The sequence below is a fragment of the Vanellus vanellus genome (assembly GCF_965231255.1).
Source record: "Vanellus vanellus genome assembly, chromosome: 5".
Lineage (NCBI taxonomy): Eukaryota > Metazoa > Chordata > Aves > Charadriiformes > Charadriidae > Vanellus > Vanellus vanellus.
Genome location: NC_138910.1, coordinates 42,837,437 through 42,856,113, shown reverse-complemented (window position 1 = coordinate 42,856,113; position 18,677 = coordinate 42,837,437). Strand labels below are relative to the sequence as shown.

Here is an 18,677-nt window from a genome sequence, read left to right as displayed (position 1 = left end):
AGGTTTACTCACTTGCTAAATCTTAGGACTCTTGTATTTTTTTTCAGTAATGGAGATATAAATGTATTGCTTCATGGGCCTATGTAGAGTATCAGCTGTCTGGAATGCCCTTATTATAGGATAGCAGAGCCCCCCAGGGCAAAGAATGTAAAGATTAGGTTTGGGAATGAAATATAGGCACATGTGTGGGAGAGGCTACAATCAACTGCTCCCACCTTTGCTCCCACTAGTTCCCAGGCCTCCTGCAATTGCAAACCTTGCAATACGTAAAGAATAAAACCATGCATTACATATGATTTCCCAGAAGAGAATGAAGGTGAAACGGTATTTTGGGCATAGCGCTACCCCCTCTGCAGCAGCTATCAGAGCTGAGCCAATGATGGGAAGCACATGTATGCAGTATGAAAGATGGCAGAGCTCCGGCTCTGGAATTTTCTCCCTTGGAGCAATTGTATTTTGACTTGGAATACTTTGAGGACTCCTGCAGCTACACAGACTTCAGCCTTTAACTTATGGCCATGCTTTAAACCAATATCTTCAAAATTAGTTGCTGGATTAGACACTTTCCAGAAAAATCCGCGGGAAAGAACCAGTCTCCCCGTGTGATGCAGAATACAAAACAAGAGAGCAAACTTCCTTTACAGATCACCAAAGGATTACTGTGTCAGTAAGATGCTTTAAAAAGAGAGAGGAGAGTATCTGAACGGATTTTAGTTAAGGGTAATGCAGTTTTCTGGTATTACATAGATATCTCGGTAAATACGGGACTAGCTCTTTTATGGTTCTACACTCTTTGCCCAAGTCAAACAATATTGTATTTGGTACGGTATCTTACTGAATGGTACTATGTCAATATAGTTATTTTGTACAAGTAGAGCTAGCTACCCCCCTTATATGTACTGTTAAATATCTCTTATTCAACCAAGGATGGTGACTCTTAATACTGCTTTTGCATAAGTCCTAAAGATGCCTGACAGCAGACAAAACATGGCTAGTTTGTGATGCTATTAGCTGGGTGTGTTTAAAGTAAATTACTATAAATAATTAGATTTCCTGTTCTATCTGCACAGGACTGAAATGCCGCATAACTTAAAAGCCCTGGGCTCTGACCTGGATAATAAAAACAACCTGCTTGATGGAGTCTAATCTCCCCTGCGCTGCACTTCTCAGTAAAACTGAAACATATTGACTCTGGAAGGAGTGGATGAGACTCAGATTTCAGGCAAGTTCTTGTTCTGCCCACAGAAATACTACCTTCAAACCTTTTCAGTGTTAAGTCAAGATTCAATCCAACATCGGATTTGGATGGACAAACTTCAATGCTAACTTTGCATTGGGAGGAGTTTAACTAGATACTTGCCAAACCGTGCAGCACACTGCCCACCTAGCAAAGGGATAGTTTGGTGCTCTCCAGGGAAATAATCAGCTCAGTGGAAAAAAGATGTCTTGTCTCATGTGCCCTTGACATGCTTGCCGACCCTGGGAATTGCAGTCAGTGTACTGCTGTCACCAGGAGCCTGCACCAGCTAGTCCACTATGGAGATCTAGAGGCTGATGGGACAACCTGCTTCTGCTGCCTGTGTCCTTCTTCCCCCTCAACTCCTCATCATTTCTGCTTACCCCCACTGGAATTTGACTTAAGCCCCATATTGAAGGTCAAAACCTCATTCTATTTAAATGTTTCTGGATGTTTTATTAAACACCTGAGAGCACAGCTTCAGTGAAAGTAGGTTCTTAACCTTAGTGGTACGTTATGGCAACTGAGCCTAACTGTGTATTTGATATTTGGCTCCAAAAGAGATGAGCTGTTTTGTCCAAGGTACAGGTGAGACAGGGCAAGGAGAAAGGAGACTGGAGGGGAAGTGCTCTCAGTGGTGTGGTAGATACTACACCATTTTCCACTGTAAGCCTGGATTGTCTATGCTAGACGAGGCAAGTCTCCTGGGTGTGGAATTCACGTGAAATTCAGCACTTCAGTAACTTGTCAAAAGTTTGTCAAATAAACATGTCAGCATGTTGAAGGCACAATGCCCTGAATCAGCCTTATATTCCACCAGACGCTCTGCTGCTACAGTCCCCGGTATGTAAACACCAAAAAACCCACTGCCAGTGAAAACAGTGAAACAACTGTATTTCAGAATCAAATATATCCCTTTTTTCTCTTGTGAGAAAGAATAACAGGCTATCATTCACAACCACATTCCCAGCCATAACTTGCATGCCTTCATCATCTCTGTAGTCAAATCTGACTTCCTAACAATCAAGTCCTTTTTTTTTTTTTTTTTTTAATATATCCACCTGAGCTTGCTTGCTGGCATACCTGTTTAAGGACTGTTCTTTTGTCTTTGAATTTGACACACTTAATATTTCCTATTAGTCTTTGGTTCTAACTGTCCCGATTTTTCAAACTGGTAACTTGTAGAAGGTTTTTTCCCAGTTATATGCCTCTTTCGTCCCTCTTCTGATTCTGCCTCTCCAGCTCCTCGTGACTGTTTCCACTACCCCTTTGCTCTGCTTGTGTTGGTCCATGCCATGTTTCTTTTTTTCCCCACTTGCCTCCTTTCTTCTTTGCATTCTATAGAGCCAAGGCTGAAAATGTCTTTTCTATCTCCTCTGCTTGCTTCTCCAAAGAGATCGTTCTGTGGAGCAAGGGCTGTAGCTTGGGAGCCACTGCTCTGTGCTTCATGTTCTTTTTATTCTCCTTACTTCTAAGCTTTTCCTTAGTCTTTCTCTTCCCAGAATATCCCTCAAACACCTCTCCTTTGCCAGCCAATGGCTCTTTCAGTGCCTCTCTCTCCTTCCACCAGGCACCAGTGGGACTCCTGATTCTTTTTTCTCTGCCTGTTTCTTGTTCCTGTCTCCCAGCAGATTTTCATTCACTTTGCTGTTGGAAATGGGGAAGTGGGGTAAAATGGTTCTTCCACCTGCTCTGTATTAACTTGCTGGAGAAGATACCTCTCCCTATCACAGTGGAGAGAAAGAAAAAATAAATAGCTGGGCTGGGTCTCTTCCTCTTCGCCTTGGGATTCATTCCCTTCTTCCTTTCTTATTGATTAGGAGTATGCTATGCTGGTCAAACCAAGAATAGATCAGATGGCAGAGTGGACCCCACTGGGCCAGAGTACATATTGAGCTGGATTACTGGAACAGAAACCAGCTCTAAGGTAAAAATCAAGCCCTAGTGTTAAACACCCCATTTGTCCATTCCTGCCTTCAGAAATCCTGTCCGCTGCATTAGGACTCTGCTTGAGAAAGGAATAAAGTAATTGCTGTGTGGGAGAACTGTAACCTCACACATGCATTCAATAGGGCACGCTACTGCAGCATTTTCTCGAAAAAGCCCAATTCAGTCTTTAAAACATGTAGAGCTGTGTTATAATAAACTGCTGGCAAGTGTGAGTGCCTGAATGTAATTGATGTTTGTGTCTGTGTGAGTATCTATGACAACAAATAAATCTAATGTTTGGGAAGTGTCCTTGAGAGAATATCAGTGGGGGGTTTGTTGCATTATGTTGGTAACACTTAGCATTTTCAGATTTTTAATTCCTAAGTATTACTATAGATGGGTCTGAGTACTTTAGGAAAATGAACTAATTAGTTACAAGATTTTTTTCTTGTTTGCAAATAGGACCAACTCAGAGTAATGCTATTTACTTTAGCTGATTCCAGACTTCTAGACATATAAAGGAGTGAATATTTTTAGGAGCTTTAATGCTAAGCAGGAGGCTTAGACTCAAGGTCAATGGACTGTGGGTCACTTTCAGCCATTTCAGGAAGGTAGAAAAGGGGATCTAACCTAAATTTGTCAGTGTTATTCTGTAGTGCTACAAATCAAAAAGTAGAAGGCAAATGAAGTCAGGAAGTCATCCTACAGAATAGTGCTCAGTATGTCTGTAAGAATAGGGCTAGAAATGACTAGCAGGATAGGACAGAGCAACTTGCTTGTACTAAAACAAGGTCCTCTAATTTTCCCTTGCTGGACAGCAGCTGTACCACCGAATACACACACTGGGTCTTATTATGGTTGGACTTGATCTTAAAGGTCTTTTCCAACCTAAATGATTCTATGATTGCTTTAGCCTTGCTTACTGTATCCATTTTACTCCTATGTTATATTGTGCTCTTAAGAATGAGAGAGAGAGAATAAAGAGGTGTCCTGTTTGTAAGTGCAGAATTACACCTGTGGCTGTCTCCACACCACACTGTCTTACTTGCTGAAACTGGGCCTGTAATGGAGAGGATACGGATGCCAGTAAAATATTTGGAAAAGTTACGTACCAAAAATGGCACTCAGAAATCCCAGTCACTGGCAGCACTGGGTGGGGGAAGGTGGTGCAAGACCTGCTTCCTCTCATCTATTACTGCCTTATCTGGGGCATGGGGGATGTCTCTCACGTGGGCTCATGTATCTGCTTGCTGTGGTTCCTCTTGCATTCTAATCTCTGATGATTAACCTTATCCTGGCTCTTGTCTTGCATGGACAGCTGGGCACGCTCTGCAGTGCACTGCGCAGGGGTTGACAGCACCCAAACAGCTGTACTATTTTCCCATTTCTGGTTTCACCACTTCCCCGGTGTCACTGCTTGACACTATCTATTACAAAGCTCTGTTTCTCAGTTGATAATGGGTTTGTCAAGGTATTAACTATTTTGGCTGAAAGTTTGAATATTCAGTATCCAACTTATAGGTTTGAAAATACTGGCCCATGTGATTCAGGTTTTTCCAAGGTTGAGGCTAGTTAAAGACATATTTTTGCTTATGCTAAATAAGTGAGAATATCTAATTAGTTCCACCTTTTTGCTCCCAAGATTTACAATAAGGAGTACCGACTTGCCTTTGGTCTATGGTCACCAGAGTGGTTAGAGCTTTACAGCTGAAAACTGCAGAGACAGAAACTGGGACTGTGAAATAGGGTGGGGAAAAGTTTAAGTCTTTCTGGGCAAAGTGATTTAGAAGCAAGCAGGTTGAGGAGAAAAGTGGAGGAGGAGAGACTGGTCTGAAGAAGAACCATGCTCATGGCTTTGCTAATGTGTGACTGTTCAGATCTGCATGAGCTTTTAATGTCCCTAATGCATAATCTGTATACAAGCATGGCAAAAGGTGTGCAATGCAAATCATGCCTAATGAAAAGATGAATATGTACTTGCAGATACTTGACGTTCTAAACATTCCTACAAGATGCTGAGGAAAAGCCCCATCACAGGCAGAAAGCCTATGATTGAGCCTTTCAGCAGAAAAGCCCAAAGTGCCAAGGCGCTTTGTTAGTTTTCCCTGATCTTGCACTGGTGGTGAACTGTTTGGAAAGCAAGTCCTTGGGGAGCAAAAGTATGTGCTTTGGCCTGTCTTTAACACCCTTGAAAAAGCCCTGATATTGATAAACTTGATCAGATACAACAGTGAACCATGAACCCCCCCAGAAGTTGATGGGAGTCTGCTTAGAATAAGGATTTAGCTGTGTTAAATAGTATCAGGATCTGACCCTATTTTCAGTAACAGGAAGTCAGTAAGCAAACTATCAGGGAGAGGAAGATCATTCCCAGGACATGGACAGGGCTGAGGTACTCAATGACTTTTTTTTTCCTCAGCCTTCACTGGCAATGGCTCTAGCCACACTGCCCAAGTCACAGAATGCAAAGGCAGGGACTAGGAGAATGAAGAACTGTCCGCTGTCGGAGAAGATCAGGTTCAAGACCATCTAAGGAACATGAAGGTGTACGAATCCATGGGACCTGATGAGATGCATCCATGGCTTGTGAGGGATCTCGTGGATGAAGTTGCTAAGCCACTATCCATCATATTTGAGAAGTTGTGGCAGTTTGGTGAAGTTCCCACTGACTGGAAAAGGGGAAACGCAACCCCTGTTTTTAAAAGAGGAAAAAAGGAAGATCCAGGGAACTACAGGCCAGTCAGTATCACCTCTTTGCCTGGCAAGATCATGGAGCAGATCCTCCTGGAAACTCTGCTAAAGCATATGAAAAATAAGGAGGTGATTGGTGACAGCCAATGTGGCTTCACTAAGGGCAAATTATGCCTGACAAATTTGGTGGCCTTCTATGATGGGGTTACAGTCTTCGTGGATAAGGGAAGAGCAGTTGATGTCATCTGCCTGGACTTGTGCAAAGTGTTTGACACTGTCCCACATGTCTCTAAATTGGAGAGACGTGGATTTGACGGACAGCCAACTCAGTGGGTAAGGTAAGGCTGGATGGTCACACTCAGAGTTGTGGTCAACAGCTCCATGTCCAAGTGGTGATCAGTGGTGTTCCTCAGCAGTTATTGGGACCGGTGCTGATTAATATCTTCATTGGCAATGTGGACAGTGGGATTGAGTTGCACCCTCAGCAAGTTTGCCGATGACACTAAGCTGGGTGGTGAGGTAGACATACTGGAGGGGAGGGATGCTATCCAGAGGGACCTGGACAGGCTGGAGAGGTGGGGCCATGCCAACCTCATGAAGTTCAATAAGTCCAAGTCCAAGGTCCTACACCTGGGTCAGAGCAATCCCAAGCACAAATACAGGCTGGGCAGAGAATGGATTAAGAGCAGCCCTGAGGAGAAGGACTTGGGGGTGTTGGTTGATAGGAAGCTCAACATGAGCTGTCAATGTGCACTTACAGCCCAAAAAGCTGACCATATCCCGGACTACATCAAAAGAAGCATGGCCAGCAGGTCCAAAGAGGTGATTCTTCACCTCTACTCTGCTCTGGTGAGACCCCACCTGTAGCGCTGCATCCAGCTCTGGAGCCTCCAACATAAGAAGGACATGGACCTGTTGGAGCGAGTCCAGAGGAAGGCCATGAAGATGACCCAGAGGGGTGGAGCGCATCTCCTATGAAGACAGGCTGAGAGAGTTGGGATTGTTCAGCCTGACAAAGAGAAGGCTCTGGGGAGACCTTATAGCGACTTTCCAGTACTTAAAGGGGGCCTACAGGAAAGATGGGGCGGGACTCTTTATCAGGGAGTATATTGATAGGACAGGGGGTAATGGTTTTAAACTGAAAGAAGGTAGATTTAGGTTAGCTGTTAGGAAGAAATTCTTTACTGTGTGGGTGGTGAAACACTGGAACATGTTGCCCAGGGAAGTTGTGGTATCTGAATGTCTATCTGGAAGTGAATAGTAGTGTTTGGAAAGCTGGTGAAGATGTGCTTATGTGCAGTATTGGTGATGAAATCAGAGTTCATGAGGATGACTTATGTTGAAAACCCCTTGGCAATCTTGATTTGCACCTGAGATATTTTAAGAAGAATCTTCTTATTCTGTAATTATTTCAAACTTCTGATAGTTCAGTGAGCAAAGTTAAGGATCAGCGGCAGAGTCCTTTGCATATGTTTTTAATCACGGTATAGAGGCGGCAATCATAACCTGAAGTGTAAATTCAAGGATTACAAAACTGGAAAGGCAACGTGTTTCAGAGCTTTTGGTGATTTAGAAAGCAGAACTAGTGATGTTATCAACGCTTCTCTGGAGGCCTGACACGAGGGTTCAACTGGTCTTACTGTTTCAGATACCTGCTACCAAGATTTATCTGTGTTTCACCAAGTATGAGAAATATATGAATACAGGGGTTTCCGGCTGATCCCCCCAAGCCATCAAGATGCCTCCATTAATGTCAGCCCACTTGTAAATTTTGAACATGCACTGAAGTAGGCAACTTCTGGTACTGCACAGAAGCTTCCAGAGGTGTCCCCTATCTCCTGTAAATCCACGGACACCCAATAAAGTAGATTAACTACAGATGTACTTAATAACAGTTGTCCCTCCTTTGGAATTAGAGGGGTTCACTCTTTTGAAAGAGGACAATGTGGTGTTCCTATAATCAAGAAAGGAGGACTGAAGGTTTGTGGTGTTTTGTTTTTTTTTTTTTCTAAATGGCTTGTCAAAGCCAGATATTTGATTCCAATCAAAGGGAAAACAGGTTGCAGAACTGTGGGCTCCACTCCTCCCCACCATACACAAACAATCCTCTTGGCTATGATAACTTATTTTCCCTCTGTTCAAAGAAATCCACTGGGCTGTTTGCTCTGATACTCCTCGGTAAGCCAGTGATGCATTTGCATTCCATCCCCTTGCTCCTTCCAGCCCCAAAGATGTCTGCCAAAATTAGTCAATAGATAACTACTCAGTGGAAGCTTTAAGAATGTGTTAGGAAAGGCTTGAACATTATCCATTAATGTTTACAGCTCCTAATTATGTTAATTAATCAGTCTTAGAGGTTGTCTCACCCGGGAGCCCAAAAGCAGGATTTTAGTTCCCACAGATGTCCTTTTAAACTAACCGTCTCAGACTCAGTGGCATTGCTGCTTGCAGCGAGGAGCTCAGCATGGTCTAGCTGCCAGACTATTGATGCAGGGCCCAGGACAGGTTTTGTTGTCAGAGCTATGTGCTGTCACGGCTGTGTTGTTTCTGTTGGATTTTGAAGCTTGCTTTGACCGTCTACACAAGGTACAGTCAAACATCTGGGAACAGGCTGAGCCATGTTCAGGAAAATTCATGTTAAACGTAAGCTGTTTCTGCAGAAAGGCATGGGAGAAAGGCATTCAGAGAGCACTTTGTACCAGCACTACTTGCTATGCTAAAGAGGTCACTGCCTTTGCAACATCTGAAGTTGTTAGCTCTGTCAAAAAAACAGAGGTGAAACTATTGATAGAGAAAACAGACTTTGTCTCTTCTATCACTTTCTTGGAGGCTTTGTAAAAGACAGGTCTTGTCCCAATGTGAAATATGCAAACTATTCTGTATCAGTTGATTTAGAATCCAATGGGATATCTCCTTTGTGGAAGAGATATTTTGGCTTTGTCTTTTAAAAAAAAAAAAAAAAAAAAAAATCCAGCTTTTCCTGAGCTTGCTTTCTTGTTTGCAGCAGGCCTGATGAAAGAACAACATAGAAGTTTTATTAATTAGCCAACATTCAGCAAAGGTGCACACTTACTGTATCTGTTAATACTTCTGTAGTTTTGCAGGAAGACAAAGTATCTGCGCAGAGGAGGACACCCAAGCACGTGCCATCCTCTTTCAGAGCTTCATCTCCACAATTCAGAGCTTGTCTTCACTCTCCCAAGGAAAATGACAAGACTTGGAATATATCTGGTGCAGCCTGGCTGCAGAGTGATTCAGAAGAAGCTTCTACTGATTTTGAGCCATTTCCTAAAGAATCCAGTTTGTGTAGGCTTTCGGTGCACAAAATACAAGAGGGCAGGAGAAGATATATTCAATTACAGTGAACAGGTAAGGGCAGGAGAAAACTGTGGTGTAGATACAGATCTCTTTCTAATCTAGTTCAGTTCCTCCTTATCTGGTGGAATTAGCAGACAACCCCTTATTTATCCCCACTTGCAGAATATCCTGATTTTTACATTGAGTTCACACGTGCTTCTGGCTGGTAATTTTTGCTCCCAAGTGGAATGTTGCATACAAGTGGCTTGTGAGTGTGTGACAATCCTTAATGATGACAGGGAAAACAAGTAATGACAATACGGATTAGGTGAAAGACAGTGGTTCATCATGCATCTATAAATGGCTCCTGTGGGCAGTAACTCCTGTCTGTGCTGAATATAAAGTACCAGATACCAGAGAGGCATTTTTGGGTAGGTTTCTACAGCAGAAATGCCCTTGCAGGGGTGGCAGGGAAGAAGGGAACACATTTTCCAGAGTAACGGTGAATTGTACGGAAAGAGGACTGTGATCAAGGGGCTGGTGATGTCTCTGGTTCGTTGTGTTCCAAGGATTTCCAGACTGGAGCTTGCTCTTTAAGTCAACTGTCTGCCATAGATGTTCATTGCACTAAAACTGGTTATTAAGCAATTTTCCTATCAGCTGTTTTGTGAACTGTTGCCATATTGTGTAGAGACTGCAGTCCATACTCCTTGGTTATTTGGAAAGCACTTCTGGCAGGTTGAGGGCATGTATGACGAGTGGGACGGGACTGAAAAACAACACAAGTCCGGATGGACTTAGAGCAACAATTCCTCTGAACCAGAGCTGAGGCAGTACAGGGAGGGGGTGCAACTGCTTGGCACTGCCAAGGTATCATCTGTCTCTGTCCTGTTGGCAAGACTTCAGCTGCTGATGGATTGCCTGGCAGCTTTCACACATGCTAACATTAACTTCATAAAAAGCAGTGTGTACAGCGTGTGAAATGTAATATGGGCAGTGCCTGACACAAATGAATACTTTCCCTATTCTGTGGCGTTTCACTGCAAAACCTCTCTCTCCATTCATCTTCCTCCTGCCTCCTCCTTCCCCACCCCCTGCTACCTAGGGAGCCTCGTGAACAGGCATATTGGCAGTAAACTCAGCCCAACAAAACAGTCTTGTGAAAAAGGGAAATATAACACGATCACTTCCTATTTCTTTCTCCTTTCCTCTGCATCAAAGCCTGGGCTGGCTGTCAGGAATGTTCAAAATGAATAAATAAAGTGCAGGAACCCCCTGCTTCAGAAGGAGTCTCATTCGCTCACCATGAAGCTTGGCCAATTCTTTTTCTGACAGTACTCAAGTCAGCAGGCAGAGCAAGAAGATCATTCAAAGCTAATCAGTAAAGTGTAAACCTATTATGAAAGCACATTTACCCCTCGCCTCCTCCTCCCTCCAGAAAACCAATCCCCAGATCTGTGGGAATAACACATAACGTACATATAAGTTGCTATTACTTAGATCCCCTGTTATTAGGTCAGCAATGCCACTGATGAAATGCTCCCCAGAGCACTGAGCAGCAGCATATAAATCCTCCAAGAAATTCACAGCATAATTTGTTACAGCTAGAGGGCATAAGATACATTACTGTAAAGCCTGTGTATTAGACTCTCCCCTGTGATTCTTGAGGCTATCTCTGGTAATAAAAACCTCATCTTGATTTCTTATCCTTTGTATTGATTTCTGTCAGAGAAGACTTTTCTTAGACAAAGATACTACTATATTTTTCTGTATAATAAGGGGATCCTTCTCCGCTCTTCTCCCCACCCCTTTTTAAAATTTATTTTAGGGATGACTCCAAGGAAGACTCGTAATTTGGGAACTCTTGGTACGTACAGAGGGTAAAAAGTGGAGAAGATGACGATGACAGTTTTTGCATATGCAGTGCAAAACCCTAAATGTGAAATTAGAGAAAAAATGTTTCTGGTCTGGAATAGTACAGGAAATTGAAACTAAGCCCCCAGCTATGCAATTGCTATATTTTAATATGAAACTCTGTCCTTAATGTAATGCATGGAATCCATGGGAGTCACATGATTAAAATCCAGACTCAGATGTATATAATCATAGCAACTGTTAATTTTGGAACATTTGTACTCCTGCTCCAAGAATCATATAGCTATCTTGAAATAAAGGGAGGCCTGTAGGTGTACCGCATGATGCTTTTTTAAAAAAGCTTTCAAAAAAAGTTATCTCTCTTTTCTGGTGTGGTGAATAGGGACAAGGCCAAACAGAAATCTAGAAAGCATTATGTGAATAATTTGCAAGTCAAATAATAATAAGAGCTCCACAGAAGTCAATGCGGATAAACAGAACGATGGATGGTAAGGCTGTGAAATGCACAGTCTTGTATCAAAAATATTTTATCTTCTCTGCAGCAGGATTACTATAAGCAACTGGTACGTTTTCATATAATCTGTTCCTTTTGGTTTTGTTTCATTTTGCGTTTTTACAAACCATCTTGATAAGAAGCTGTCTTGGGTTTTGAAATGACTGAAGCCATGCCTATCCCCTTGTGCAAAGAAAGTGGTAAATATTTATAGCGGTTCCTACAAGTGGACAAATCTAATACATGCTCATTGCTTTTGTAATCTAATAGCAGCTGTGCTGAAAGACAATACCTGCTAATTGTATTTCCTATCACATCCTTTTCCAATAGAAGGATAAAATATGGAAGTTTGGGTTTATTTTTTTAGTATACACAGCAAAATTTATTCAAAAGAATCTTTGTTCCCCTTTAGCTATCTGTTTATTTAATAGACTATGGAAAATGGTAAACTCTGTCAAAAAGCCTAGTTAAAGAGTAATTTATAAGCTACATTTAGCTGTTGATCTCGTAGACTGGCTTAGTGGAGAGCCCAAATATATCCTGGCAGATAATAATGTAAACCTTGATAATTCAGAACTAACGGCTGTTCAGCAGGTCAGGCAGGAGCAGGACACAACTCCTGCTACTTCTGCAGTGTCTCTGCCGTGCACCACATGGAAAGCTTGGCTCTGCATGACACACATGCTCCCCGTGTGTAGAAACTTGCTGATTTTTTTTTTTTTTTAACCTATTTTGGATGCAAGTAAATACGTCAGTGGCAAAAATTATTTGGTCACTTAAATAGAGGCCTCCTATGAAGAGCAAGATGGCAGGCAGCTCACTCTGACTCCTCGTGGTCCCATAGATCACTGCATCACTCAGCTAGATTCAAATGAACTGAAACAGTGGGTGACATCCAGCCTTTGCTGAAGCTGATGGCAGCCTTCTCACTGGCTTCACTGGGGACAGAATCTACCACTAAATCACCAGAATAGCTTTTACCGATGATCTGTCTAGTCTTGGCTGAAATGTGCTTTACTGATTTTTAGAGCTGAAGCTGGACAGCTAATTTAAAAGAGAGTAACAGGGAGTATGATCAAACCCACTGCTCTGCCTGCACCAAGTCTGTCACTGCTCCTCTGCCTTCAGAGGTGACCCCGCGCTCAGGCACACACATAACTGCACATGCAGCGTTTCTTTAACTCTGCTCTATCAAAAAGGTCTGATTTCACTTAAAACTGCATTTTGGTTAATTTTTCTAAATATCAGATTGTTTCAGAGGAGTGGGCAGAGGAGCAGCTCTGTCTGGTTATTCTACAAGGTTGGAGGGGAGCTGTTTTCTCAGTCTCTCAGCTGCAGCAGAACAATACGTCTGACTAAAGGCTTGTCTATAAGCATTGGTGTCATCGATCAACTCTGTGCGTGGGTATATCTTAGTCCCATTTAATGCAATCACTGGCCGAGGAAAAGCATACTCATATAGCTATCCAAGATCAGTCAATGTGGTGCTTATATTCAAACATCTGCTTTAATCTTTGTTAATTTTCAAGTCTGGATGAGATTCAATACTACTGAACCTGACTACACCAGACCAGACAACTTAAAGGTTAGCTAAAGAACGCCTTATAACTTCTTTAATCACATATTTATAAGCTGGGATACTGACTATGTCTGCCCATAGCCTTGAACTCTCACTTAAAGTTGGGCCCCTGGGCAAATCTGGAATATAAATGTAGCAACGAGGTCCCATTTCACTTGTAAGGGCTACTGAATAAGAAAGCTCAGCATTTACACTCCACCTTACATCTTCAGAGTATTTCATAGACACGTGAGACAGAGGTTGCTTGTACATTAGGTAGCAAGGGTTTTGATGAACTGCTCATTCAGCCACTGCTCTCCAACTCCCTTGATCGAACAATGGCTTCAGCTTCCTCCAAATGATCCTTTGGATTGGTCAGGCTCTTGGTTGGCGCTGCTGTTAAGTGTCTCCATGGAATAGATTTTACTTTTTAAAGACAGTTACGAGATATTATTAAGGGTTTATGGCTCAGCCTTACTCTCTAGGAAATTGAACATTCTCTGCTAATCTCCTGAAGAAACATTGTTACTGGTTCACACAGTATTTCAGCTAGTTCTCCTCAAGCTCTAGAGCAAAGTTAATTGGACGCCATAGATCTATGTTAGAGAATTACTGTTAGTTGAGAAAAGGCATAAGTTATTAAGAAAAGGAAATAAGATCTTTCTGTACCTCAGAACATGCTGGGAGTTGTGGGGAGCGGCAGGAAATGGCAGCTCAAGAAGCGTGCAGACCCGGCCCTAGGAACAGGGTTGATTTAGGGAACGGGGAAGTGCTTTGTAATAAGTGAGGTTTGTAAAACCAGCAGCTCTTTCTAAAGGAGAGCTAGATGGGGTAAAAATACACTAGAGTCTCGAGTGTTTATAAGAAGCAAAAGTACAAGAAAGAAGAGAAACAGATTGTGGCAGACCTGTGACAGTGCTATTCTTATGATTGCTTGCTTGCTTTTTTTTTTTTTTTTTTTAACAAACACTACTGTTGTATAGCTACCAAAACCTGATTAAAGTACTCAGGGAAGAAATAGAGCAGGATTTCATGCGAATGCATTTGTGTTTCCAACTGGAAACTGTGTGCTGAAGGCAGGTCCAGTACACTGAAAAAAGGCTGAATGACTACTGGACATGACACTAGTCCATCAGACAAATACAAGCCCTGTAACATCATCAAGCAGCTCAAGACACAAAACCACCGGAAGCGTTTTTGCAGAGCAGCTGAAACCTTGCTGCTAAATCCTGGAACTTTTGGGTGCTGCCTCCCAGTTTACATGCAAATCCACTGGATGGAGTAAATCCTGGAAAAAAAAACCTATATCATAAAATCAGCCTGTATTCCTTAGTACAAGGCTTTACAGTGTTGCCATTTAAAAATTGCCAGTCTCAAAACTTCTTCAGCTAAAGTAAACGTCCTGAGAGAACTATAGGTGCCAGCACTCAGTTTAAAAACATGTAAGTATGTGCTTAACTGTACTGAGACGTGAAGTTTTACTGAGATCAGCAGCATGACTTAAGCAAAGTCACATTTGGGGGATTGTCTTGAAGGTCAGGCCTCAAGTACTTCAGATTCATATCCGCTGCTGGATAATACCAGCAGCAGGCACCTATATTGCAGTACCAGTCATGTGATGTGATTTGCTGTAGCAAATAGTTATACTTCTATGCCATGGAAGATTGCGTTCTCTCTCTTAAACCCTTATGCATTCAGGCAGGGCAAAAAAGTCAGTGTTCCTAAACTTTAAGTATGCTTCTTATAATTACAAAGCATCCAATCTGAACATGTCCCCACTTTAACGTCTGGGGACCTGATTCTGCAGTCAGTCATTCCAGGTGCACCTCTGATCCCTGCTGGACTGTGCAAGGAGTAATGCACTCTTCTGGTTCCCCCAGTTAGGAGTCCTGCTGCTCAGGAACTTAATTCTGCAGCTGGAACTGGGATCACCACTGTAGAATGGATTTTGCAATCTGTAAGAACTGCAAAATCAGGCTCCTTGGGGCAAATGGACTTATTAAGGTGCAAGTGTTTATCTCTGCTCACCGGCACTCGATGAAACACTGGCTGATCTGATCCTGGAGAGTTTCCTTGATGTTGAGCCCCTCTGTTTCCTTCAGCTTGTCCTTGATGAATACCTCCTCATGTCTCGCCTGGACCTCACCTTGCAGAGTGTTTACTTGCCCACCACGCATCTGCGAAATACTCGTTGCCTTTAAGTGAGAAGGTAGGCTCTGACAACGACAAGAGGAGAAAACAAAAAGGTATGAATTAAAAGAAACTTAATATAAACTGGAATGCCAGGTTGACAGTGAATCTGAGCTTAAGCATTAACTTATTTGCGGGAAGCCAGGAAAAAGCCCTGTGCTCATAAAAAGTGCCTGGATGCACACAATGGTCTATTGTTAGTCTTTCAGCATTAATTAACAACATTGCAATGTACAAAAACAACCCTTCCAGCGTGGGATCCTGGGATCTCATTGAGACAGGTGAGAAAGCTGCTGTTCTGGAAATGCCAACTTTATCCATGTCAGAAGGGTGCCAAAGATTTTTTAATTGAATTTTCAAATGTTTGGACTTCCCATTGGTACTTTTTAATTAGCCAGTATTGTTTTTAATTTGTTCACTTAAATTTTTATATGCACTGCTTGGTCAGTGGTTTCCTGGTATTTTGTTGCAGCTGGTCATATTCCTTTAGGAAATCAACTTCCCTTGAGGAACAACAACAACAAAAAAAATAAACAAACCCCCAAACAGCATAATAAAAATCATAGCTCCCCAAGTTTCCCATGATTTGATAACCTTTGCAAGACAGACTTCTAAGCCAGTTTAAAGTCTTACAATAATTTCTGCTTTGTGATTGATTTTACATGTGTACTTTGAGAGAGAAAAATGAAAGTCTTTCTGGTATGCAAATACAGAAGCATGAAAAATACCATCTGTGTGGGTGGTCTGAAACTTTGCATTTTTTAGTTTGCAATGGTTGATAAAGTTAAGATGTTCCCAGTGTTTTATGAGCTACTACTACCTTGTAAGTGTTGAGAAAAGTATGCTTAAAAAATCAACTTATAAATTAGCTTCATTTTGCAATTCTAGAACAAAATATTTTCCACGTACTTGGGAAGCAGTAATCATATTATCTGATAGCATATGTCAAATTCAAGAATGGAAAAAAGGAGAAAATTTTATGATCTGTTTTTGTAATATGGTGTGTTTTACTCTTCAAAGTTAGTGACTATCTGACATATAGGTGGCAGCATGTCTGAACAAAAGCCGAGGATTGTTGGTTTGCATGAAAAAGACCTATACTATTGTGCTCTGGCCTTCCACCTTCAGAATGTATAGAAATTGTCCTTAAATCAGCACATCTCAGACGAATTTAGTAGTACATCCTCCTTGCTCTGGTGATGTATTTTCTAGTGTGCTCCAAGTCTTAATTCCAGAGGTCTCCCACAAAGACAAAAAAGCTTCTATCAAAGGCTTGGCCAGCTTATATTTAAGATCTGTTATTCGGTGTTTTTCCATGCTTCGACCAGGTTCCAAAAATCACTAATAAGTGCCAAGCAAATCTGGTTTCAAAAAGTACACAGCGGGATTGCACACTATCCAAAGTAAGCGCAGAGGCCCTGTTCAGGAAAGCAATTTACTGCCTTCCCTGCATCTGCAATGTGTGACTCGCACTATGCAGAAGGAATTGGTCAAGGCCACCAGTGAGAAAATATTCAGGAGGAAATAAGAAGAGCAGCACACTTTTGAAAGGCGGCTGTATGTGCTCTCTTCCTGAATATATGACCCATAATGTTGCCGTTCACCCTGACATGTTACCTTTGTGCATGTTTAATTTTCCACTGAAGTTGAGTGTTCCCAATCTTCACCTGCACCTACTTTTAAGTATGGCACAACTAATATTAATACTATTTATTTGTATTTCACCTGGATTTCACTATTGTCTGCCTTCCTAATACTAAATGAACCTCAGAATAGCCAGATATGATGATGCTTTCTCAGGGCTCATTTGGAAACCAGAGGAGGATCCATGAGGCTTGCTTCCCAGATTGAGATCTAGAAACAAGATCCACTTCCCTCAGGCGGTTTTCCACTCAACTTTTGCTTCACTACAGTAATGCTCAAGGGACCACTTTTCTGAGAAGTTCCCATCAGAGTACTACTGCCTAGAGGTATCAGTAGCAGGGCTGCTACCGAAGGGATGAGCCAGCTGGAGCTAGCCTGACTTTTCCGTGTCTTTGTATACTGCCATAGCACAGCCTCAACATACACTGCATTACGCACAGAGGAAAAGCTTCTAGATGTCCTAACTAGATGCTCACCAGGGGAATCTGGGGAAGGGCTGTTTCATTTAGAAATATGTTTTTTAGCATTTCCTGCTGAGGATATGTGAGAAGAAAAGGGATGAGGGAAAGAAATCTGGGAGCACAAGAAAGGGACTGAACAAGTATTTCCATGAGCAAAGGTAGTTGCAGTGAATGCTGATGATGTCTTTCTGGGTGGGCAGAAGGTCCCCCATCCTGTCTCCTTTGGGCAGTGACAGAATCAATATTCAAGGCTCGGTGCAAGGGGCACAAGGGTATCTCCAGCTTTAGCGAGGCTGATCTGCAGCTGATGGAGAAAGACAGGCTCCTCTACAGCACGCATCTGAATGTTTAAGGGTGAAATGTCATCAGATGGCTCACCAGATGAACAGCTTATTGGTGCTGGGAAGGGGCAGTTCCTCCTCCACCCTAACTGCTGGAAGTGTGGTTCCTCCCTCTTCCTTGCACAGGCTCTGGCACTCAGCTGACCCTGTGGTGAACCAGTAGAGCTCTCTAAGAAGTAGAAAATAATCCTTTGTTATCTATCCCCACGCCCCTCCCTGACCAACCTCCTCAGGTTAATTCTGTCTTGGTATAATGAGGTCAATAAGCCAGCCAAGGAGGCAACTGAGGGCCACAGCCATAGCAAGGGAAATGGTGGGTGAGTGTGAGACCAGAACAAGGTGGAGAGCAGGACGGCCCATGCAGCAGCACAGACAGGAAAGCTCCTCTTTGCCATCTTTGAACCTTGCTTCTGCTCAGTTCCCCCTCTGAACTGCTCTCCAGTGAGTCCTGAGGGAGCTTTTGATGACCAGCTACTCATCATTGTGAATTTACTATCAGTGTATCTCTCATCAGTACCAAAGCCAGACGAGGTAATAACTGTTTGAACTGGCAAGAATGTGCCCATGTGAGCAAGACCAGAAGCAGGAGATTCTTATCTGTAAGTGAATTAATAGAGACCATATCTACCCTTGAGTCCAGAGTTATGAGGCTGGTGTGGACACAGTCCAGGTAGCTCTAAACAGCTGGCGCAGATGCTGATAGCAACAGGGCTACAGAACGTGCTCTGGTCTGCAAAACCCAGCCAAGCCCTGAGTAAATATTTGTGCAGCTACCTTTCTGAGCATCACACCACTATCAATATGTCTGCTGATACTAGTTTATGAGCTGCACTCAAAGCCCTAAGGCTGAAGTATAGACATAACCTTGTAGAACAGCTTATAAAAAGAAGCTCTGTTGTACTTTCCCTTTGTATTTTTTTCCATTTTCTTTTCCAAAGACTGTTACTACAAGAAAACAAAA

General features: G+C 42.5%; 1 protein-coding gene across 1 annotated transcript in view; it reads right to left on the bottom strand.

Annotated features, from left to right (window-relative positions):
* DRC11 (dynein regulatory complex subunit 11) overlaps positions 1-18,677 on the bottom strand; it is a gene marked incomplete at both ends in the record, with an annotated part of 107,989 nt that overhangs the window by 68,365 nt on the left and 20,947 nt on the right. Inside the window, one exon of the mRNA XM_082484009.1 lies at positions 15,109-15,296. Within this exon, the coding sequence (XP_082340135.1) occupies positions 15,109-15,296 (188 nt within the window). The remainder of the gene's footprint in view (positions 1-15,108; positions 15,297-18,677) is intronic.